General features: G+C 49.7%; 1 protein-coding gene across 1 annotated transcript in view; it reads right to left on the minus strand.

The window, feature by feature from the left end:
* Window positions 1–19733, minus strand: part of CLSTN2 (calsyntenin 2) — a 575299-nt gene extending 555566 nt beyond the window's left edge. The window contains exon 1 of the mRNA XM_014788220.2: window positions 19539–19733. Coding sequence (XP_014643706.2) covers window positions 19539–19653 — 115 coding nt within the window. The 5' untranslated portion in view covers window positions 19654–19733. The remainder of the gene's footprint in view (window positions 1–19538) is intronic.
* Window positions 19734–24511: the final 4778 nt, after the last annotated feature.

Below are 24511 nucleotides of genomic sequence, written 5' to 3' on the forward strand. Positions count from 1 at the left end.
TCGAGAAATCTCACTGCCATCAGAGGCGCCAGATGTTCCCCCAGAGGCACGGATGATGTGTGCTGCAGGCAAGCAGCCTAAGTCAACTCATTTCACCTCGGCAGGGGGTGGGGGGGACAGGTGCCTGCCTCAGCCCAGATCTTGGGGAAGGAGCTGGGGCTTTCCTGCCCTCAAGGAGCCTTCAGAGTCCAAGGCCCCGAGTAAAGGCCGCCACCACCACCAGGCCCGGTGCCGTCCCAGCTGCATGACATGGCACAGTGTGTTGCAGTGAAACCTCCTAACCCCATGTGGGTGTAAAGGCAAGTTAAGTGCTGCCCATGAGCACTCAAAGTTCAGTGAAGGGAGACACCAGGTAGACAGAGTCCTCCAAATGTCCCTCAAGACCTCACAGCTGCCAGGCAAGTCTGACTGATGTGCAAAGGAATCCTAGCATTCAGATCCTGGAATACAAGGTTCACTATAGAGAGGGGGCAGGAGAAGAGCCCAGAGAGCACAGCAGGGAAACTCTACAAAATCCCTTCTCTAGTCCGTCCCTCTCTCAGTTTGGGGTCCCTCAGAAGCAGGCCCTGCTTGAGACAAGGACTTGAGTGCAGTAGTTTACCTGGGAGGTGATCTCAGAAAAGCCCAGGAGGGGAGGGTAGAAGTGACTTGGGAACAAAGGGTGGAACAGGTCACCAGTGTGGCATGTGGAGCCTAGACCTCCTGGTGCCCTCTGGGGGACGTGTGAAAGGCCGAAGAACTCCTGTCAGTCACTGGCTGAGGACCTGGGGGTGTTCATTCCCTGGGATTTCTGACCTGCTGCACACACAGGCAGAGAGGGGTCTAGCGGCCAGAGAGAGTCCCACAGGCAAAGGGCTGGGCGCTGGTGCTGGAGGGTGGACCTGAATGCACAAAAATGGCGGGAGCAGAGGGAACGTGGGCAGGGCACTGACGGCATCTTTGCAATGGCCCTCCATGGCCACACAAACACCCTCCCCACACACACTCTTGTGGCTACTGTCTAGTCTCTATCCACCCCACATCTTACTGAGTCTGATGACAATGCATGCCAGTGAAGGGATCAAGGCCTGCTATAAGGCCCAGCCTAGAGTTCACGTCCCCTCTGGGGAGGAGGCCCTAATGCTAAGCTGCTGGTAGCAGGTTCTACCTAACTTGACAGCTGTTCCATTCCCCCAGCCCAGATGAATGGGGTGGGGAACAGAACTGGCCCTTCCCCACCTGGGCTGGCTACGGGATGAACAGGCGTCATCACAGACCTGGCTTTGTGACCATCCCCTGGTGTGCTGGGGTCTGCTCCTGAGCCTCCTGGCAAAAAAACAAAAACAGTACTCCACAAAACCACGGCCTCCTAGGACTGCTGAGTGTAACCCCTGACCTTAATCACTGCCTACAAGTGCCATATCGGGAACTTGATATAGTCCATCTAGGGCATTTCTCTACTTTGGAGAGCAAGATGATGCTGAAACAGGAAACAAACAGGTAGAGACGGTCTGAATTTATCCTGAAATGCCAAAGACATAACAGAACACCATGCCCTACACACGTTTTACTCCTCAAATTTTCTGTCAGAAATACTTTTGTCTGGCTGTCAGAGGTATTTCATATAACCTCAGGCTTTTACTGCCATGATGTTACCCTTCCCAAGTTCAACCATTTCAGGTGAATCAGGATGTAAATTCCCCACGAAGTTGGAAAATATTCCACTTTCTAAAAAATCCCCAAGGAACAACAGTGTCGGAGCAGGAAGCATGGTGGTGAAGTTCAGTTAGCAGAGTCGGTGTGAGGACTCCCCCCCCACACCCAAGCTCTTCCCTCTCCTCCACACAGGCTGGGTCCACGCAGGAGCTTGCAGCGAAGCCACTTTTAAATTCACAGCTCATCGTCCATTATAATTGAAAATATGGTGATGCATAAGAGATGATGTTGATTTTAGAATCAGAATGTCAACCAGGTCTTCTCATTTCAGAAATACATACATCCCTTAGTGCCCTGAAGTTATTGTTGGGCTGAAATTTTTATAAACTCAACTCCAAGTCAAATATTACAGAACTACCAAATGTCACTGAACTACTAATTAAGGGGATATACCATTTCCCATTAAATCAAAATATTAAAATGCATTTTCATCTCAAAGTTACTGAAACTCTCTTTGGAAATTCAGCCTCTCTCTTAGCAACACCTCAAGCTTATGTGAAGGAAAGGAGAAAAAATAACAGACACCCAGGGATTTAAAAGAAAGCAAAATTAAAACCCTCATCCCTCTAAATTATCAATGAGAACACTAAGGAAGAATTTTCCATCCAAGAGAACAGTGTTTCATCTCTGAAATATCAATATTAACCATAATAAATACTCTAGCCAGTTTGTTGGAATTTAATCCATCAGGTTCTAAACATAAACTGATGTTATTTTTGCCTCCGACTGTGTTATGTCAAGCTCCTCTTCCCACTAGGTGGCAACTGCCTTAAAGATGCTCCAGCCCAATTCTACAGCTTTTTAGAATTAGCTTTTCAGTTACTAAGACTCAACCCAGTTCACTTTAATCTTTAATCTCCTATATGAACCAAAGATCTTCTACTCTTTCCCCTCCCCCACAAAGCAAGGCTTCCCAAAGCCTCATGATGGAGGGGCCAGATGTAGGAGACTCTCTCCCCTCCCCTTCACCCTACTCTTCTGCTTGTGGGGTGGAGAAGCAGGAGAGGGGAAAGACCAAGAGATGTCTCCATATTTAACTAGGCAAAGTGGCAGTCCTCCCTTCCCCTGGTCTAAATGATGTTCTAGCACGTGGATTAAGAAATCAATGTGGTCTTCCAACATGCCCCACTGGGAAGGCCTTATTCTTCATAAGGTCTTCTTGTGACATGTGACAACCTTTTCCAGTTGTCTACCAGCTGGTGGCATTTTCCCCTTTTCCTCCAAAAGGTCCCCAGAAAGACTGTAGTTCTAGACATTGTCTACTCTTTAAGGCAATTGCAGCCTGCAAGCACATATGAGATCCAACTTTGGTACCTCTTAGAATCAGGCGTGTGAGAGTGTGTGTGTGTGTGTGTGTGTGCGTGCATGTGTTGCGGGTGTCCAGGCAGTTCTCGGCCTGAACATCTTCCAACACACCACCTAGAGCTCCACATTTCTCTTCCTTATACCAGTGGGACTGGAGTGGGTCAGCTAAATATTCTCTACGTAGCTTTAATAAACCCCAAGTTTTCCAGGAATACAACCATCCTAGGAATTGAGGCCAGAGTTTACTTTGTCTTGTTTAGAATTTCACCAGAAGCATCTCACCATTTCTCAGTCACACCACCCCAGTACTGCCCATGGTATTTGAATTGCCAATACAACACACCTGGACCCGTTTGCATTTGTAGCTGTGGAATTCACAGCAAGCATCTAATTCACTACTTCCTCTAGTACAGTTCAGCCCAAGCATTACATATTATTTTATTATACATTATTTTCCTTTTACTTCTTTTATATTTCAGTTAAGGCATTACGCTGATTTGTTAAATTATGTATACAAGCAGGTAATAGTATCAGTAAATTTCATTTCAGAATAATAACAAGGGTATTACAAAATATTTCTTGTGAAAAGGGGCCATTGGTTCTGAAGAGATGAAAATCCATGGTCTAGATTCATGATCCGTTCTGTCTGTTTCTCCGTTACGCACGCTGAGCCTTTAGTAAAACCCTGCTGGCTCCAAACTCCAGCCTTGATATCTAAAGGGAAATGTTTCCACTTGACTCAGAGTCCCAGGAAGGGGCAGGTCTATTCTGCCCAGGCCCCCGCCCGGCCCATGTAGGGAGTGGCAGCATTATCTACAGAAAAACCCCTGCCCCAAGGAGATGGGCGATATCAGGGTCGGTGTCTGGGCTGTTAGCCACCAGCCCACACCCCGCTCCACGGCCCACATCCCCGAGGAGCGCCCTCAGGAGCTTCCCTTCCCAACATCAGCCTCAGGAGTTCTGGATTTGGGTTTGGATTGGAAGGTGGTGTTTCCTCGTGCACATTGTTAAAGCTTTAATGCTCAGAACTGAACCAGCATATCCTTAGATCCAGAAGTAAATGTTTTGACTTTGGAGAGATTCCCATTTGCTCATTTTTTTGTGGACTATGTACACAGCCTAGAAATCTCAGCATAGTCAGAAGCGGGCACGTCTGCTCGCCTGCTTCCCCAGCTGTGGTGGCAGAATTCCACAGGCCTCATCATGTGTGGCCCTCCCCATTTATTGATGACAAAGCTTTTCTGATTAAAAACCTCATCCTTGCCTCCCCATACACATGCATCTGACATCATAAACTACAAATCACTTTTAACGGAAAACGAAGCATGCTTTATATATTTAGGACTTCTACAACGTGGGGTTTAAGAGAACGCTGACAGGAGCAAGGAGGTCCATGGAGCAACACGGGAGTGTACTGGGGAGAGCACTGCACCCACAGCAGCCGACGGTTACAAGTGAGTTCTCATCAGTGCCGTGACGGAAGATGTTCTCCCAAATGTGTGTATTCAATGCTACAGATTAAAGGGGGCGCTCATGACTTAGCTACTTCTCTGATGGGAAAGTTAATTTGCATTAATTATCCCAGAAGGTTGTATACTCTGGAAATGGCCCCAGAATCATCAGCCTCAGAGATTCAAGGCCCTGAGCCATCCAGCTTCCTAGGCCCTAACCTGCCCCACACCCAACAGGCCACCTACCCCCAGGCTGCTCCATCGTCCCATCCTGGAGTGCACCAGCAGATGCCAGTGATGGCCAGTGCCCAGCCAGCGATGCTGACCTTTCCTAACCAAATCCTCCTTCTCCAGCCCTACGCTACTGTTTTTGTGCTTGGAAGATGGGCACTGGGAACCCAGAAGATAAAAGAGAAAGATGAATCCATCCCAGCCCTGCGTCCCTACAAGGCAATGTGCTGGGTCCTAGGGAGCTCCAGCCATCACTCACCCACCGACCCTGTATAGACCCTAAACTTCTGGGAACGCGGGATTGGGGACGTCACAGACCCTAACCTTGAGGAAGGCAAAGTTGAGTGAGGGGCAGGCAGGTGGGCAATGAGGACACACTCAGAGGTGCCATCCTGGAGGTCCACATGGGAGCTGTGTCTGTATGCGGGGGCATGGTGAGGAAGAACACCTCCCAGGGGGTACCCAAGGATGGATTCCCAGAAGAGGCACCGGCAGTGTGACAGGAGCTGCCAGGCTGCCAGGCAGGACAAAAGCACAGTGGCAGATGGGGTACGGTGTGCAGAGGCACAAGAAGGACCACGAGGCAGGTGAGGAAAAAGTGTAGGGGGAGGATGCGCTCACTCTCTCGCTCAGGCTGTGCTGGGTGCTGGGCTCCACTCACACAAGCTCACCTAGCCCAGGAACAGGGAGGTCTTTTGAGATAAGCCAAGGAAAGTGGACTTCATCCTGAAAGTGATGAAGTGACATGGTTCTGAGCAGTGGGTGACTTACCGGGTATGAGTTTGGAAGATCCACCAGGGCTGTGGAGAACTGGATTGAAGAGGGGTCAGTCCACAAGCTGGTGGGAGGTAGAATCCAAATGACCCAGCATTCTCTGAGCAGTGAGGCCCCTGCCTCCCCACCCCTTGCCCCTGTCCTGAGCTGGCTGAAGTAGAAAGACAAGAGTCAGGGCCATAGTGACTGCCAGAGAAGGAAGGACAAAAGACGAGAACATCCCAGGACACCAAAGAACACAATCAGAGCAACAGACGGAGAAGGATCAGTGCTCTAGAAACCGCTGAGTCATGTGTGAAGTGCTGGGCACTGCTCAGCAGAAGCCCTGCCCTGCCTTTAAGCAGACACAGTCAAGCTGGAAAACCATCTGAGTCCTCGTGGTTAACTGAGGGGAGCTACTGGGCTGGACACCTGTATCTAGGCGATGTTTCTGTGATTGGATCTGAGCACCATCAGCCTGCACACCTGAGGCTCTTATGCCACAGTGGACAATGATGCCCTCCCATGCCTCTTGGGGTACTTGCTTAGGTGCTCAGGCGGGTCGGCTGGGGATTGGCAGGGCTCAAGGTCTCCAGAAATCAAGGCTGCCTTGGTTCTGGAGAGAGAGGATGTCAAAGTGCACATCTTTACCCACAGCCACAGAAGCTACCCACACCAACCACCAGGTTCTCTCATGCCAGGACCCAAGGCTGAAAAGACACTCAAGACCCACCAGAGCTGGCAGTCAGCATGGGCAGGAGCCCAGTTTCCTAAAGATCTGTAGCAAGCCACTGCCAGCTTTTAGATGACAGAAGGTGTGTCTCGCAGACCCATCTCTGGAGGGTTCACACAATTTGGGCACAGGAGCTGGCATCACTTTAATATGGTTTGAGCTCTATGACAGAGACCCAGCTGCCTCACATGTCCCCCACGCCCTCCAGACAGGCTGCCATGCTGCCGAAAATGTCACCAGAGTGCGACTGCTCAACCTTATGGTCGAGCAGTGCCCTCTCTATATAAATACATACATTGCCAAATAAGATCATGCATCATGTCCCTTTACCTTACAGGAAACTCTCTGATGAGGTGATGTAAGTAGAGCTTTAGGGCACCAGTGTCTTGTAGACTTGGGGCAGAGGCAGTGGTGGCTCCAAATTTCCTACACAGGAGCCCATTTGGTTGGAAGTGTGAACCAGGTGACTGGTTTTGAAGCTGCAGCTGCATAGCAAGCCCTCGGTCTTTAGTAAGATTGGGTGGTTCTGATCAATAGATGTAGCAAAGCTTTCTAAAGATGCTTTTACTCATATTTCCCATTGGATGGAGGAAACAAATTGTTTAAGACTGGGATGATGATGATTCTCATCATTGTTGGCTTCCAGGGGGCAGCCAAACCCTACCTCCAAAAGCTGTCCTTGGTGCCACCAAGGTCTTGAAGAGAGAGATGGGGGGGCAGGAAGAGACACCACAGGATGGGGGAACAGTGGGATGAGAAGGGTGCTGAAGGTTGACGCGACAATTCTGCCAGCCCTTCTCTTCTCCCCAGTGGGCTCTGGGAGAAAGTGGTGGTAGAACACGTCTGAAAGCAAAACTCCAGGAAAACTACAGCCTCCTGTAGCAAAGATAGTTGGCTGGTCTCTGACTTGAGTTGCTCTACGTATGAGGGCTGGAATTTAACCACTGGAAGATTAAGGAGAAGGGGAGGCAGGGGGCTGTTCAAAGAGGAAAAAGATGCAGATGCAATAAAAAATGCTTATTCAGGAATCTAATTAAAAGAAGAGCAAATCACTAAAAATTTTTAAATATAATTTTAAAATTAATAAGCAAGATGCAACCATCTTGATATTTCTGATGATGGTGCAATGAAGCCAAAATAATTGATTTTCCTTTAGAAAAAAATTACCAACAAAAAGAAAGCTAAGAAGGTAAAATCTAGGTCTTAAATGTGATATTCGAAGGAAGGAAGGGAGGAAGGAAAGAAGAAAAGAAAACTCTTAAAACACCATGAACTGCGAACTTGGTATTTTCTCTCACCCCCAGCATTTCCTGAGTGATGGCTTGTCTTTTAGTTCTTGGCTCTAAGTCCTGATTCTTAAGCCCTCCCAGACACGGGCTAGAGGGGAGAAAGCTGGGGCATTTGGCAGCAAAGAGAAGCGTGCCAAGAAGCACTGGGAGAGCTCAATGATCAGAGATCCTAGGACAGTGTGGGCTTAAACCGTCCTTGCATGCTACCTTGGAGAACCAGAGTAAGTGACTTTCTAACTTCAGAGGCAGGGAGAAGAATGCCCCACACTCCAAAATTGTTCCCTACACTCTATTTCATGTCTAACCATTAGTGATTCATTCCTTTGGGTTGACGTTACCCATGGTAGGTTTGGAACCACCAGCTACAGGGCAGGCTGTTATCTGAAACGCATTTCAAAGGGGCCTGGTTTGTGGACTAGAGTGAAAATCTGCCCCTAGGAGAGTGATTGTGGGTTTGAGGTCTTAAAGCAACAGAAAGAGTTGGAAAAAATAAACATTCAGAACCTCCAACCACCAAACACACATGTGCAATCAAGCTAAGCAAATGTTTACAGAGTCTCCTCCCCCGATTGTTCATGAGCTTTTATAATGCAAGTCCCCATCCGCACTCTCTCCCCTATGTGCACATCTCCAGGAGGACTGGGGCAATGACAGCCAGTCCTGCAAATAAGCATGACCCCACAGGAGAAGGGGCATGCCTGGTGCAAGCTACAGCAGAAGACCCCGATCCTCACTCAGGAGACTTCCCTTGAGAAACACTTTTAGCCAGATGGAGAGCAAATCCTTCCTCTCTCAGGTCCTCACTCTCCACCCCAGCAGGTAATGGGACAGCGGTCTCTGCCCCCCACCCAGGCAGGCCTGAAGAGAGATCCCAGATGAAGAGGTTAAGCCCCATTCCCATCTCCCTGTCACTCCTTGTTTATTCTCCCATTAGCATCCCAAGGTCCTGTTCAGCAGCCCATCCTGGTGTCCACATGGTCAAGGGAAGGGGCTTAAAGGGGGAGCAGCAGCCGGCCCAGGGGAAGATGACCCTCTGGATGCCCGAGTGGGGCACTAGAGTCTAGTCACCCACACCCACTTGGAGACACCCTGTGCACAGCCAAACCCGGAGTTGCTGGGGTACATTTTATGCAATAAGGCAGAAGTTTCCTTAGAGCATTTGGCCTATCAGGCCTGAAGCATCTCTGGCTTCAGGTATGGAGTGACGTGCTAAGTGTTTCCTGGCAGGAGGAGAGCAAGAGAGAGAGAGAGAGAGAGCGAGCCTGAATACCTGCCCGTGTTCTCAAGCAACATAAGTCCAGGATAAACCGTCCTGCTGCAGAGGAAATCATAAATAATGCATCCTAAGACCGGGACTTCAATATCTTTGAAGGATTTCATTTCTCCTCCCTTCCAACTTTGATATATGTACTTACTTAACAAGGGTCTGGGGAGGGTTAATTGAATTAATATATGTAAAGTACTTTGAGTTTGAAGAGAATACGAAATACAAATGGAAGTGTCACTAAAAAGGTTAATCTAATTTACATCTAACATTTTCAGTTCATGGTGTTAATGAACTATATCCTTTTAGAGAGTGATTAATTTATAGAAATGTGATTATTTTTCCTAATGCTATATAAGGGTCAGCTTCTCCTATTACTATATCTAACTTTATAGGAGAATTCAGCATTTTATAAATTAAAATAATAAATCAAATACCCCTATACTGGTTATATTTCATTAATTACAAGGAGACATGCATTAGATTAACATTTATCTGTTTTAATTAATTTGCTGCAATGCAGTTATCCACGCAAATTGGAAAACGACACATCAATTTGACATAATATTAACAGTTTTGACTGGTTCTTCCCTGAAAATTTATGGGCCCGCCACTGCTGCATTCCTTGCGTAACCATGGTGACCACCAGCTGTGTGACATATGCAGGCCGCACATCAAAGAACTAGGAAGGGACTTAATGCTAAATTCAAACTTCTCCTGAAAATATAATTAACTAAACTGGTAAGACAGTAGAAAGACAGAGAGATGTGGGGTTTTATTTGGCGGGATTTGAGTCCCAAAGTCTCAAACCAAATTTCTTAAATCTGATCACCTTATTTTCTTAGGCACTTTATCCTTTCAAAGGGCATTCAGAGTCCCTTCCATGTGGCTACTCAGAACTTCCTTGGGTAGAGGAGGGAGGGGCCACTGTGTCCTTTCTGCACATGGAAAAGCAGACACGGGAGGGCTGAGAGATCTGCCCCCACCCACACTGATCACTGGATCCAGGTCATGTGACATGGAGACCACGCCTTTCCTTCATGCTCCACAGTGATCTTCTTGTAGACTTGTTCGAAGACGCAGATTTAACCACATAATACAACAGACATCATGGAAATGTCAAGTGGCATTTTGTGGCAAGTCACAAAAATGATACGTGTTTCTTTTAATTGGCAAAATTTAAGTTAAATTTGCCAATTAAGCACTTTTAGAAGCCATGAGAGTGGCATTTACAGCCTTTCTCAGTGAAATCCCGATGGCCTCTGCTGGACCTGACCCCCTCACAGGTGTTGGTGTGGTTAGTGTTCTCCGGACTCATCTACAGACTGAGGGTTTCCAACCTTTACAAAGCGAAGTCTGTCACTGGTCTGGAGGGACAGTCAGGTAACTGGAGGGGCGAGGCCTGCCTAGTTCCTCACTGGTGAGTAGTTCCCATCAGTGAGCAGAGGCCAGAGGCGGCAGTGGCCGGGAGAAGTGTGCACGGGCAGAGCCCTGAGGGACGTGCAGCTGGCGGGGGTGGCATCGCCTGCACACAGCCACTCCCTCGACACTCAGCATTCACTCTGGACCTCGGACAGTGCTGGGCGCTGGGCACACAGAGGGTACCAGGCGCACCCCCTCGAGGGGCGCACCGTCTGCCTGGGGAGACAGGAAGGTGACAGCACTTTGAAGGGGAAAGTAGAGGTGGTGAAATACAGAGGAACAAGGCCCCACCCAGGAGCAGCCTTGCAACCCGTGCAACGAAACAACGCGTTCCCTGGGGGGCTGTTAGCAGTAGAGGGAGTGCTTCTCAGCCTCGACTGGGCAGCAGAAAAAGTGGAGAACTTTAAATGAAACCCCAGGCCTAGCCTAGAGCAACTACACCAGAATCTCTGGGGGTGGGTTCCAGGCATCAGTGTTACCTTAAAACTCTCTCAGGTGGGTCCAGGGCTGAGAATCACTGACACAGTGGATACAAGGGTAGACTCCCAAACTAGACTGCGTGGATTCAAACCCCAGCTCTACCGTTTTACTAGTTGGGTGAACTGGGTAAGTAGCTTAACCTTCCAGGCCTCAGTTTCCTCATCTGTAAAATGGGGATAATAAGACCTGATTGAGTGGCTCGATGGCTGAAAGAGAATTAATACAATCATGTGTCACTTAACGACGGGGATACATTCTGAGAAATGTGTCATTAGGCAATTTCATCGTTGTGTGAACATCATAGAGTGTACTTACACAAACCTAGATGGTACAGCCTACTGCATACCTAGGCTATATGGTAGCCTATCTTAAGGACCTCCATCACATATGAAGTCTGTCAATGATCAAAGCATCATTATCCGGTGCATGGCTGTACCTATAAAGCACTCAGAACAGTGCCTGGCACATAGTAAGCGGTATATACTACCTGGAAATTGCTGGAAAGTTCACTGAGAGGAGAGGAGGCCAGATGAGAAGTGAGGGGAAAAACCATCAACGGAGCTTTACGTGAGGCTGGAGAGTTTGGTTCCACCTTGAGAGGACCGGGGTTTGTCATCAGGGGTGAGGCTCCCTGTCCTAAGAAGGCATGGGGCCCCTCTGCACCCTTGCTCCAGAGGAGGCGTGGGCTGAAAGAGTGCAGGCAGAATTTCTCTGTAGACACTTCCTGTCCTGGCCTTCACTCTATGAATGTCTGAGCTCTCTGAAGGGGTTCTGGTAGGGACGGGAGAGGTAGAAGTTGGGAGAAGGGCTGGTTTCCTCCAGGATGGGAACTGGTGGCCTGTTCCCTCTCCTATCCCCACAGCACGCCCAGGGCAGTGGCTAGGAAATGTGATATGAGAAATGGACTCCAGGTGCTGGAGCCCAGGGGTGGCTAAGATTCTGCTGCCTGTGGAAGCAGAGAGCCAGGGACATCAAGAGGCCATGTTCGGACAATGGGCATCATAACTGGTAACCTGTAAGGGACGGAAATCTGAAGCAATTCCAAGAGTATTAAGCTGTTCTCAAAACCCTGGGACCCTAACAGACCCCGGCATGGATGGTGAAGGATGGAATTCACGACAACTGGGATGGAATTTCTTGTAGGCCTGGTGGGACTGGAGTTCATCAACCCATCCTGGCAGCAGTGTGACAGATGGTGTGAGCAGGGAGTCAAAATTAAAATCTAGTGAATTCATTCTCAAGAGATGCTGAAGAAGGCAGTAGCAATGGTCATGAAGAGGAGCAGGAAGGTTCTAGATCTTTATGGGTAGAATCAACTGGACAGGATGAAGGATGGGGTGTGATAGAGGAGGAGAGACAAGCACGCTGGAGGACTCCTGGGGCTCTGGCTCGGGTGAGTGCACAGAAGTCGTACCTTTCACCCAAACGGAGGCCACCGAGTAAGCAGCAGGTTCCTGGACGGAAGAAGAGAGGGTGGGCTGGCACACGTGGGGCTGGCAGTACCCCAGGGCATCCTTGAGGGGACAGACATTGAGCCAGCCTCTGAGGGAGGTTCAAGATGGGCTAGGAGAAAAATTGGTCACGGCCAGAGACGGCCCTGGGAATGCTGATGTGAGCAGAGGGCACTGAGCTGGGGACAAGCAAGGTCTTGAGAAGGTATTAGAGACAACTGTCTGTTCCAAGGATTAGAAAACCACTAAGAAGCAGGAGCAGTGGACTTTGGGTGACACCATGCAAGGAACTGCCTGGCTCCCTGGTGCTGGATTACAACCAACTGCCAGCAGTCTGACCCCTTGGTCTGATTCCTGGATCTGCCGCTGCAAGCCCCGTGGGGTTCATTTACCAACCTGTAAAATGGGTATTTGAGGAAAAGACAACTGACATATACACAGCACTGCCTTGACATTAGAATGAAAGGCAGCCCTTAGAGCAGTCAGGGACCTGCTACTCCGTCTATACAGTCTATCCCAACCCACCACACTCACCTTTCAGCATCCCTTCCTCACTGTCCCAGCGTTCAGCCCTCAAGCATGTCTAATATACCTGAGAGTGTTTGTGGTATCCTTTATTAACCCTGCCTGCCTAACAAAAGGAGTCAGAAGGGGGCCATGTTACCCCAAGTGAACAACCAGCTGGGGAGGAATCCCCTCCAATCCCCATCTTGGACCACGCAATGCAGATAGGTGCCTTCTCCGCTGGAGGCCAGGCAGGATGGGAGTTGAGGAAGGCTTCGAGCTGGCTGGACGAGAAGAGAGGGGCCATGGTAGCTCCTGACGGAGAAGCGAATCAGAGAGGGAGGCTTCCAGAGAAACCGACTCTTTCAGCAATTTTGTAGTGAAACCAAATGCTCTTGGACAGTGAGGAGATGCCTTCCAGGGTAGACAGCTTCTCCGACCTCACTCAGAGCCTTCCTCGAGCAGACATCACATCACTCTGGTGGGTAAGCCCGGGTGATGTGGGAAATCCACGTCCACCACACTGTTCTGGGCTCAAATCTCAACTCCACCTTCTCTGAGCCATGAGACCTTGGGCAAGTTCCTTCACTTCTCTGGGCCTCAGTTTCCTCCTCTGTAAAGATGGAATAGTAATTCCACTTGCTTCATAGGGTTGGGGTTAACATCAAACCAACTGACACATGTGAAGTGCTTAAAATAGCGCCTGGCACACAGTATGCATTCAATAAACATTCAGTCTTTTATTAGCTCTGTAACCTGTATGCAGAAACACATTTGTCCAGGGCTGCGGTCCCTCCGTGCTCTTGCCTGCATACCAATCATGGGCATTCTTACCACCTTGCATCTTCCTGTCCTGCCCGCCTCCCATCTGTTCACCCAATGCCTACTCACCCATGAAAACCCCTTTCATTGTCTCCATAAATCTTTCCTGACTTCTCCTATCCTTGCCAATTTCTTCCTTTCCTATAAGACTTTTTCGGGGTCTGTAATGCACAATCTACCCTTTTCCCATAAGCTAGCAAGTTCTCCAATAGTTCGTGTCTCGTGTGATGTTTGCCCTAGACGGAGTATGAGCTCTTTGATATCTGGAAGTTGCTTTATCTTTTCATTCCCCTCAGAGGGTAACAGGAGACTGAGAAATAGCTACTGGCTGATATGGAAAGCACAGTGCCCAGTGCATGTTTGGGTTGGCCTAACTCTCACCCCAGGCATCCTCCTCTGACCAGGGCCCCCTCCTGCCTTCTGCCTGTTGCCCCCGCAAAGCTCACAGCAGACTATTACGGATAAATGTTTGTGTCCCCCACAAATTCATATGTTGAAACCTTACCCCCAGTGTGATGGTATTGGGAGGCGGGGCCTTTGGGAGGACCTCTCCTTACAACCCAAATCACACCACATTAGGGTCAGATGAGGTCCTGAGGGTGGAGCTCTCATGAATGGGATCAGTGCCCTTATAAGAGTCACGAGAGAGCTTGCTCCCTCTCTCTGCATCCACATGTGAGGACACGATGAGAAGTTGGCAGTCTGCAACCCGGAAGAGGGCTCTCACCAGAACCCCATCATACTGGCACCCTGATCCCAGACTTCCAGCCTTCAGAATTGTAGAAAGCAATTTCTGTTGTTTATAAACCACCCAGGCTATGGTATTTTTGTTACAGCAGCCCCAGCTGATTAAGACGGCGACCTCTCTCCTATTCTGTGCCAGCGTCCTCAGCTCAGAACTCCTCCCCCAGGTCAGTCCTCTCATTGCCCTCCAACCTACCATTCCCGTGGAACCACTTCCACAGGGTCCAATTAGTGAAGGACTGGATAACAAATAATAAAATGATAATCTGTTTCAAGCTGTCATTTGGTCATCATAGCATCAGCTACCCCTTCCACACAAACATGCGTCATCACAGAGGTTGTCAATGTCTCAAACAAAGACAGAATGCTCTATGCTTCCTGGACAGCAGGGCTGGGAGGACAGCGCTAACGGTCGGGGGACCTCTCCTCACAACCCAAATCACACCACAGAAGCTCTTCCTCCAGAGACTGTAACCCCACGCCTCCAGCCCCGGCACATGGAGACACATTTATTTATTTATACAGCACATTTTGCTGAGTCCCGACTCAGAGCTGGCCCTGCACTAAGTGCCAGGGCCTCCGAGATGAGTGAGACAGGGCCCTGGCCTCAAAGGTGTTCACAGACCAGTGAACAAGGCAGACTTTTTCAGAATTCAAGCCAAATATGTGTGTGCGTGTGTACAAATATGTACTTATATTTATATATGCTATTTCCACACACATGCACATACAGAGAGAGAGAGAAAGACAGAGAGCACAGGTTTGGAGCTGAGAGAAGATGTGAACAAAGCCATCAATTGCTGAGACGTCAGAAAGGGGGAATTTCACCAAATCTCACACACTAGAACCAGTGATTAAGTGATCATAATTATAGTCACTGTGTATTAAGTGCCATTTACAAGCCATGAACTGGGCTTTCTAACCACTATCCTGACAACCACCTTGCAAGGTAGACGTTTGCATCCCCATTTTATAGATAAGGAAACTGAGGCTCAAAAGGGTTAACTAATTTGCCCATGATTATCTAGCTAGGAAGTTAAGGGCCAGGACTGGGACCCAGGTTTCTCTGGCTATTAAGCCCAAATTTTACTTCATATTGGAGAGAGAAAATGTCCAAAACGTCTATGTCAAGAAATAAGAGCATCACGATTGCAAACAAGTGGATTCCCTAAGCCAGTCACCACCGACTGCTCAGCTCACATCCCGAGGCTGGGCAGCGGGGCGGCCCTGGAGATGCGGGGAGAGTCAGGATGAGATTCCAGCCCTCGGAGCTCACAGAGCAGTGCTGCAGCGGGACAAGGAGCACAGGCACGCCAGAGGGAGAGCCACAGTCTTCCAGGGGTGACCAGCCTGGAGAACCAGTCGAGGAAGGTCCCTAGGGGAGGCCATGTCCGAGCCTGGCCATGTCTTGAATAACAATAGGAATTAGGCTGAGGAAGGAGACCTTCTAGCCTGAAGACAGTCCAGAGGATCCAGGACAGAAGTGAGCACATCCTGGTCCAGGAACCACAGGTGACTTGGCATGATGGCAGGTCAGAGTACAGCCTCTGATGCATTGCTGAGGGCTTTTTGTGGTGTTTCAGTGAGGGAAATAACTGTCACAGCCCTAGGAAACACGTGCTAGCTGCCCAGAGATGATCTAGGACAATTCACCATAAAAATTTCATGCCACCTTCACCCCTGCAGGAAGTTCTGCAGTGTGCAATTTGGAATATGCAAGGATGGTTTTTGAATCTGCAAGAGGCAGGATGATGCTACTATCAAGAACACTAGTTTCCATGGATGAAAGCAAGGCCTATTTCCCTCAACTCACCAGCAGGCCCCTTTGAAACAACAGCCCTGGACTCTCCTGCTGCTGTGGGCAGGACCACAGGGCTCCCCGGGAACTCAGAAACACAAACGGCTCCGCTTCCTTGTGGCCATTAGATCTGCTTTAAAAACTAAAGAGGAGCAACTATGACATACAGCTACCTACTGGGGCTTTGGGGGGGGGGGGAAGATAAAATAAAGTTATAAAAAAAAAAAAAAAACTAAAGAGGAGAATATCTGATGAATAGTCAGGGGGCACTGGGCACAATGACCCTTCTTATTCACATCCCAGCGCCACAACCTCTAACTGGCTGTCTTGGCAAGTCATTTACCCTCTCTCAGACTGTGAAATGGGCCAACAACAGCCCTGCCGAGGTTGTAAAAATGAGAGACAGCCCAGGTAAAGGGATTAGCACAGTGCCTGCTACATAATAGGGAGGGGCTCCCTAAACTGCAATTACTACAGTTATACTGTTACTGTGACAACTCAGCTCTGTCTTCTCCCCTCCCTATTACCAAATGCTGCTTTTGCACGCTCTCTTTCTACCCCCATCTCCCTTCTCTGTCCCCATCACATAGTACTATACTTTGGAAAAATTCTGTCTGCTGTCATTCTCTTAAAATTTCCATATAAAAATCTTGTCTCTCCAACTAGATCAAAGCTCGCAAAGAAAGCTAAAGGTTAGACAGGAATGGGGGTGGTCTTCTGACGTCTGCTAAGAAGCCTCCAGAGCACTGAGCAGGCTCTGAACACACAGGTGGGCACTACAACAACTTATGGTCTATACTCAAGTATTGTCCTGAACAACCTATGGGACCTTGGGTCCACTATACCTTCCCAGCTTTGCGATAAAACATGTGCATAAGATCTGGTGTTTTCAAGGAATCTAAGAAGTGTTTGTCTTTTTTGAGTAGCCGAGACATAGGAGAGAAAGGGGAAGGGATTATAATAACTGCCTGGCCACTGTATTATTTCTGAAATCGGAAACATGTTTGCACTGAAAGTGCGTGATTCTGTGAAAACCCCAAACAGTTGTCAGCGATTAGCTGCTCGACTCCCTACAGCAAGAAGCAAGGAACACAAAGGCAGAACAAGCTGTGCACCACAGACGCGACACCTTACACGAGCCCGAAGCTGGGAGAGCTGCTTCCAGACGGTTGTCCAGAGGGTACATTCAACTCGGCCACTCAGTGGGACGCCACACTCCCAATTTTCTTCTACACATGAATACAGAACTGTATGGAAGAAGAAAGCTATTTTTTGGTTCAATCTTCTCCACATGCCTTCCTGACTTTTCTCTTTCAGGGATGGGAATAATAATGATATGAACCTTAGAAATGGCAAAGGCAGTGGCAGGGTGCACTAGACATAAAGCATACCTTTATTATCTCAATGTTCTTCAGAGATTATGTGAGGTTTGTAATGTAAAATGCAAGTGCGTTGTAATAAGGAAAGTCAGTCCTGTAAATATCAACAAAGTGTCATCATAAATGTCTCTGTTTTGATCAAATATTACACATTTGTCCTTTTTTTAAAAAATGCAGCTAACAGCGCTCTTTGCAGCCCCCCAGTGGCTGGAAGGGGAAAGAAGGAAGAACAGGAGATTGGGCAGCACCTCTCACTCCGCAGAGCCAGTCAACTTTTTACATGGCGAAGACAATTGGCTTATTTTCACCACAAAATGAATATGTTCTAAGTGGGGAAGATGAAAAGTCTTGGTTAAAATGCACATAATTATTCATATTGTAAAACATGAATCACCGAGAGCCTTGATTTTTTTTTTCTTTTTAATCTTTCTCTCTTATGTCTACAAAGCTTTCCATTCGGACCTGAGACCATGGCAGTGCACAAGCACACCAGCTCCCCTTCCCAACTGAGTGGCTGCGGTTCCTGCCCTGGCTGTGAGCTCCCGTTTGTAGACATCTGCTTATATATATACCATTTGCTCTGCTACAAAGTGACAAGAACTCTTCAAAAACATCTCATTTGCCTGTTTAACAAAGTGTCTATATTGGGGAAGGAGGGCAAAGGTTTGGAAGTTCATTGGTTTTCATTCTTGTTTTCACCAAAACAACGGTCTCTCAGAATGATCCCTTCACATCAGCGATTCCTTTACCATACTATGTTTGAGACATTTTCATAATGAGTTTTTCTTTGTCTTCCCAAAAAAAGAAACTGCTTCTCAAGGATACACCAGGGGGAAAATTGCTGAAAAGAAATAGGATGTCTGCTTATAAAATAATTTCAAAATCATGTCACAAAAAAATTAAAAGATTACAGGATAATCAGAAACTCTCCTATTCTCAAATTCATCATTCACAAGTTGCGGGAGCGACATTCCGGAGGCCCAGAGGAGGCGAACTGTCTGCCTTTCACTCTCCCCACCCTCCAGAAGTAATTAAACCTGGTATACGTTCCCCCCCTGAGCCACTGGTAAGCTCGAGTTCAAAGCCAGCTTGCAAATCAGGAAGCCTCTAACAGTGAGTCTCTTTACCGAGAGATGCAAACTCCTTGGTCCTCAGATGATGGTCAGACAAGATTCCAGCGACCACGTTCCCCCCTCCTTGTTACCTGGCAGATTTGGCTACAGCCCTGAATTCAAGCGCACGCCCTCCTTGTCAACAGCGCAGAGAATCAACAAGTTATCACTAAGCTGGGCGCTCCAGCCCGCATCTACCAACGCCTCCCCTGGCCCCCACCCCGCCCCCTGCTCCACTCTTCCCTTGCCTCTCCCCGCACCTGTGGTCCTGCAAGCACGAGACCTGTTTCAGATCCGCACTCCAGGGGCCCCCACCCCAGCGCTCCTGCCCACGCTCCCAGACAGCAAAGTCGCCGGCTCGCCAGCCTACAGTCTCCTGACAGCGCCAGGCGTGCGCCAGGATCTGCTTCCTTCGGGGCGGAAGGCGTGGGGAGGTCAAGATCACCCAGCTAACAAGGTAGGCGGGGGAGGGGCGCCAGGTTGGGCGCCTCTGCCCGCCGGAGCCAAATCCGAGGGCAGTGTGCGTCAGAGCCCCCGCTTCTCCCGGACTCCGCGGCCCACCCGGAGGGCGCGCGTTCCCCGGGGAGCCAGGGCCGCCCTGGGGGAACCTGAGGCGAGCCAGAGGGCCCTTCCCTGGAGCCTACAAGTTTCCACCCCATCCGCGAGCTGGGAGACAAGCTCCGCTCCCTGCTTTGAAGGCACCGCGGCTGATCCCTCCCTCAGAGCAAAGGCAGACAACTGCTTCTCCTCTCCTCTCCTCCCCGCGCCAGCGCCCTGCTCGAGCTGTTCCCGGCCGGAGCCCGCGACTCACCCACTACGCCCCCTCCCCAGCACAGACAGCCCCCAAAGTTGTCCAGACTCCCCAGACCTCGCTTCTTCTCGGTCCCTGGACCCCGCCCAGGGGTTGGGCCGGCGTCTGCTGGTGGAACCTCTCAGGTCCAGCGCGCAGGGCGCTCACTTCGGGGATCCCGGGCGCACGGAGGCCGGGGAAGCTGCGGCAAGGGAGGGCGTGAAGATCAAGCGTGAGCCCGGGTCCCCGCCGCTTGCACCCTCAAGCCCGCCCTGCCTCCCTCCTCGGAGAGGAGGAAACTTCCCCAGCACCCACCTTTAGCCGCGAGGAGGCGGCGCCGCCGGCTGCCCCCGCCGCCGCCGCCGCCGCTGCCGCTCCCCACGCCCAGCGCCAGCAGGAGCGGCACCCAGCACAGCCTTCCAGGCAGCATCCTCGCCGCCGCCGCCGACCAGATGCCGCTGCCGCTGCCGCCTGCCGCCCGCGCCCGCCGCGCCGCGCCGCGCCGCGCCGCCTCGCCTTGCCCGCTGGGCGCGCGTCGGCGCCGCCGCGCTCGGCCTCCGGTGCCCGCCCGCCGCGCCGCTCGCTCGCCGGCAGCAGCGCGCTCACTGGCGCGGACCCGGAGCGGCTCCGGCGCTCACCCCGGGACGGCCCGTGACGTCACGGAGGGAGGGAGGCGGCTCCTGCATATTCATGAGACGCGGACACCGGCCCCGGCTTCCGCGCTCCCGGCTCCGCGGCCCCGGCCCCCAACTTTCCTCCGCCCTCCTCTCGCTCCCGGGCGCTCCTGCTCCAGCAGGGTTCGCCTCCCAGAGGACCCCGGGGGGCTGCTGCGGGGAACCCTCCGACCCCGCGCCCCCGCTCCGGCTCTCCAAATAGCTGCCGCAGGGGATGGCGGGCTCCCTCGGGAAGTGGTCACCTAGGACCTGAGCGTCGTCTGCGGGGGCGCAGGGGCCCCCGCCCTGCCACGCCCTTGGAGCTGACATCCGTGAGCAGGCCGGGCGGGCGCTGCGACGGTCCTGCCCTTGGCCGGGTCTCTGGACGCTCTCTGCCGCCGGGTCTGGGGAGGGCGCCAGGCACACGCTGGAGCTGAGAAGCGCGAGTGCTGCTCTGAGTTGTCGGGCGGGGTAAATCACCGCAGACCTGGAGGGCAGGGCAGGACTCCGCACCATCTTGGAGAGGCAGGGGCAACCACAGCTCTCAGAGGCTGATGGACCAGATCAGAAAAGGCAAATGTGGGGTGCTGGGCCTGCCGAGGCTGCAGTGGGGCCCACAGTAAACTTCCCTGCAGTGTGGTGCCCAGGGAAGAAGTTACCACCTTCATGTTGTCACTCCGCGTATCTTAAGACCAGGCCACCTGACTGATCATCATGCCTTGCAACACCTCATGCCATTTAGTCATTGTCAGTTCCCTGAGTGCAGGTGCCGTGCACGTCTTGAGGGTGCCCCACCACCCTTAGGCCTGCAAGGTACATAAAGGTACTCAATAAACATTAACTAATGGCCCAGAATAAATCCTTGACCGTATTTGCATACATGCAGTACCAATATCACACACAGTTCAGGGTTCATAAGGAATAGATAAGGAAATAGAGAAATACAGAAACAAACAAAAGTTATTTATTTATTCATTGATTAAACAAATTTACTGAGCATCTAGGCAGGTTGCATTACCCTGCCGCTGGGCACTGGATTAGACATGAGAGGTCCAAAGACCAGGGAGAGCTGTCCATCCTCCTCTCAAAGCCTTTGTTCCTGTCTGAGAAGGTAGAGGCAGTAAAAGGCAATTACAATGCTTTGTAAGTGTTATGGTCCTGCACATTCTTTATGCTGCCAGATATGAGCCTATACAAATCAATTAACAAAATGTATATATTGCAACAGTGTCTAAACAGCATCCTATAATTAATAACTGTAGTTTAGGGTACTCAACAAAGCCATAAAATCCATTAACAACCCTCATGCTGCTCAGCCTCTCTGCGCTGCCCTGGCAGCTCACCCAGAGCCACTGCGGTTGTGAAGGCAACTCTTGTGCATTTCCAGGCACCAAGAGGGGTTGAGAGGCAGCCGTGAATTGTGGTGGCCACAGGGAGGCTGTGACCAGGTGGAGCGCTTCATGGGCAGGTCTCCTTTAGCTCACACAACCAACATCTGTGCTGTTATTCTCATTTCACACATGGATAAATGGAGGCTCAGGGAAGTTAGGTCACCTCCTTGCCCAAGGTCCAAGAGCTAATAAGTGCCCCAGGCCAACACCAGGATCTCGCCTTTTTCAGACTTGGTGTCAGGATCCAAAAGGATGGCATGGAGAAAGGGAAACCGACCCAGGCAAAATCGGAGAAACCAGCAAATAGAGGAGAAATATAAGTGTGTCTCATGTTCTTCCATTTTATACTCCATCGAATTACATGTCTCCCTCCCCTTCATTTTCTCTAACAAGTAGTTTTACCTGCACTGTCCCTTCATGTCATTCTACTGGGTTTCAGTAGGACCAATTGGTTAGTCCCAAAAATTTTACATGAAATTTCAAAGGCAGACCAAATAATGAGAAAGAAGGGGAAATACAGCAGATTGGAAAGCATCCCCAACCCATGTGGTAGATCACCAAGAAAAACAGCAGAGAAAGACACTAGGGGGCAGGCCAGTGACCAAGACGCACAGCATTGCTAGCCTCCATCACCTTCTCTACGAATGGGGGTGATAAGGATGCCTATTGTTCAAGATAAATGCACTCATGGCCCCCATTTGTTCGTGCCTCTCAGAATCCATCCCCTGTGGATGTGCTCTCCCACCCCAACTCAGAGCTTGGCCACGTGACTTGCTTTGGCCAGTAGGACTGTCACATGCATGTTTCCTCTTGCTCTCTTGGATCGCTGCCACCACCGTGGTAACCCAGGGTAACCTAGAGGAGGTGAGAGATCACATGGAGTAGAGCTCAGCTGTCCAGCCAGCCAAGGCCATCCTAGGCTGGTCAGCACCAGTTGACCCACCAGCTGGCCATAGACATATGAGCAAGCCCAGCCGAGATCAGCCAAGCCTGGTCCACATCAGAGCTGCCCAGCTGAGTCATGCGAAATAATAAATGGTTGTTGCATTAAGCCACCAGGCTTTGGGGTTGTTGATTAAGGAGCATTACACCTACCTCATAAGGTCATTACAAGAAGTAAATAAGAAAATGTGTGTCAACCACTCGGTATGTTGCCAGGCACACAGTCAATGTCCAATAATTGTAAAAATATCTCCCTCTTATCCCTCCTTCCCAAGTCTCCGAAATGCTAATCATAACCCAGATTTGTTTCATTTGGGAAAAAGGCGCCAACAACCTGGCTTACAGGGGCTGAAGGTGAGTAAGTTCAGCCTTGGAAATATTCAGGCCACAAGAACTTCAAATCCACGTCATCTGTACGGAGCACTGATGTGCCCTCTGCTTCTGCTGGGCCCCTGCACATGCAAAAAGTGGGTAAAGCAACCCAACAGTTAACACGTCCCCATTCACTCGGTGCCAGGCTTTGCAGTGGGGATTTGACATTCCATACTTCATTTAATCCTTGCAACAACAGGTGTTATTTCCTCTGTTTTATTATAACCAGATTACTGGCTCAGAAAGTTTGAGTAACTTATCTACATTCACATAATTGTGCAGAATATGAATTCATGTCTGCCTAATTCCAAATTCCATCTTTCTCCCACACATTATGGTTTTGAGAGAGGCATGTGGGATAAGTAAGCAAAAAAATAGCTTCAAATCAGAAAAGGGAGCTTTGGGGATTTGATTTTTTTTATCTTTATCCACCGTCACCTCTGAATAACGATCATTAAAATAACCAATTGTCACCAAAGTAGTGATACAAATCTCTGAATTTGTTGAGGCTGTACTCTTTACTCTTGAGTTGCTACTGGGGCATGTTCCTTTAAAGACGTTGCTCAAAAAATGGTGAGCAGGATGATGTAAGGCCTTGGTCACCTTAAGCCCCAATCCCAGGACCCCACTGGCAATGCAGTAATGAATTTCAGACAATTTATTTGGGTCAATAGATTCTAATAAATAAATAACTCTCCTGTTCCAGAAAATAGAATCTAACAGGAACATGCCTGACGTAAACACAGCCATTCCCTCTTATTTTCACCGGGGTCATTAATGCCTTGCCCAATTAAGCACCAAAACACAGCCCCTGAATAATTTAAACTGGATAAATGAAGAAAATAAATAAATTACATCAGCTTATGGAAATTTATTTTTAAAAAGAAAATTAAACTGAGGTTTTCTACATGACCCAAATTTAATTCAACTAAAAGTACTTAACTTTCAAAGAAAAGTTGAAAACCTGATCCTTAAAGAACTGGAGTCATTTATTGTTCCCCTCCGCCATCTTGGCAGGCAAAGCCGGGTCTTCGTGACCCACAAGCAACTGGACAGGTTACAGAATTTTCCACGTCTCCGATGTTTTGGTGCTACTGCAGATGCTGCTGCTGCCAAAGGAGCTTTTTAAAGTTTAGGCATTTCTCTTCAGGAAAAAGCAAGACAAGCTTGTTCATGACCAAATCCAGTTCATGTTCAACATTGTTGAGACATGAGTGTTTTAAGCTTGGCAAGGCTGAGTGTTCTGACTGAAAACAAAGACGTCGTTGATTAGAGCAAGGAATTATTCCGGTACACTCTCCTCTACTTTCCTTGGACCTTTATGCTTTATGGTGGTTTTTTCAAAAAAAAAAAAACAGCCATAAAATTCAGTGACACTTCTCCCATTGAGGGATGAGACCTATCTCTCCCCTCCTTGAATCTGAGCAGGCTTGTGACTGCCTCTACCGATAGAATGCAGCAGGGTGATGTGAGGTGTCTCCCCAGACGAGATCCTGAAGGCGACGCCACTTCTGCTTCGTTCATCAGGACGCTCACGTTTGGAGCCTGGAGCCTCCACGTATGAAGCCCAACCACCCTGAGGCTGCCACGTTGTGAGGATCCCAGGCCGTGTGAGAAGGACACGTGGAGGTGCACTGACCGCCCCAGCTGTGGCCAACATTTGAGTCATCCCAGAACCTCCAGATAAATCCATGTCCTAGCTGCTGGGTCGCCCCTCGCTGTTTGGATCTCCCAGCTGAGGCCTCAGACAACATGGAACAGAGTCAAGCCATTCCCGCTATGCCCTGCCTGAATTCCTGACCCACAGAGCCCATGAGTGTAATAAAGTGGTTTATGCCACCAAGTTTTGGGGTGGTTTATAATGCATCAAGAGTAACTGGAACAGGGGCTGGCCCAGTGGCGCAGTGGTTAAGGTCACTTACTCCGCTTT

This window comes from Ceratotherium simum, chromosome 5, assembly GCF_057802395.1.
Source record: "Ceratotherium simum simum isolate JZ-2026a chromosome 5, ASM5780239v1, whole genome shotgun sequence".
Lineage (NCBI taxonomy): Eukaryota > Metazoa > Chordata > Mammalia > Perissodactyla > Rhinocerotidae > Ceratotherium > Ceratotherium simum.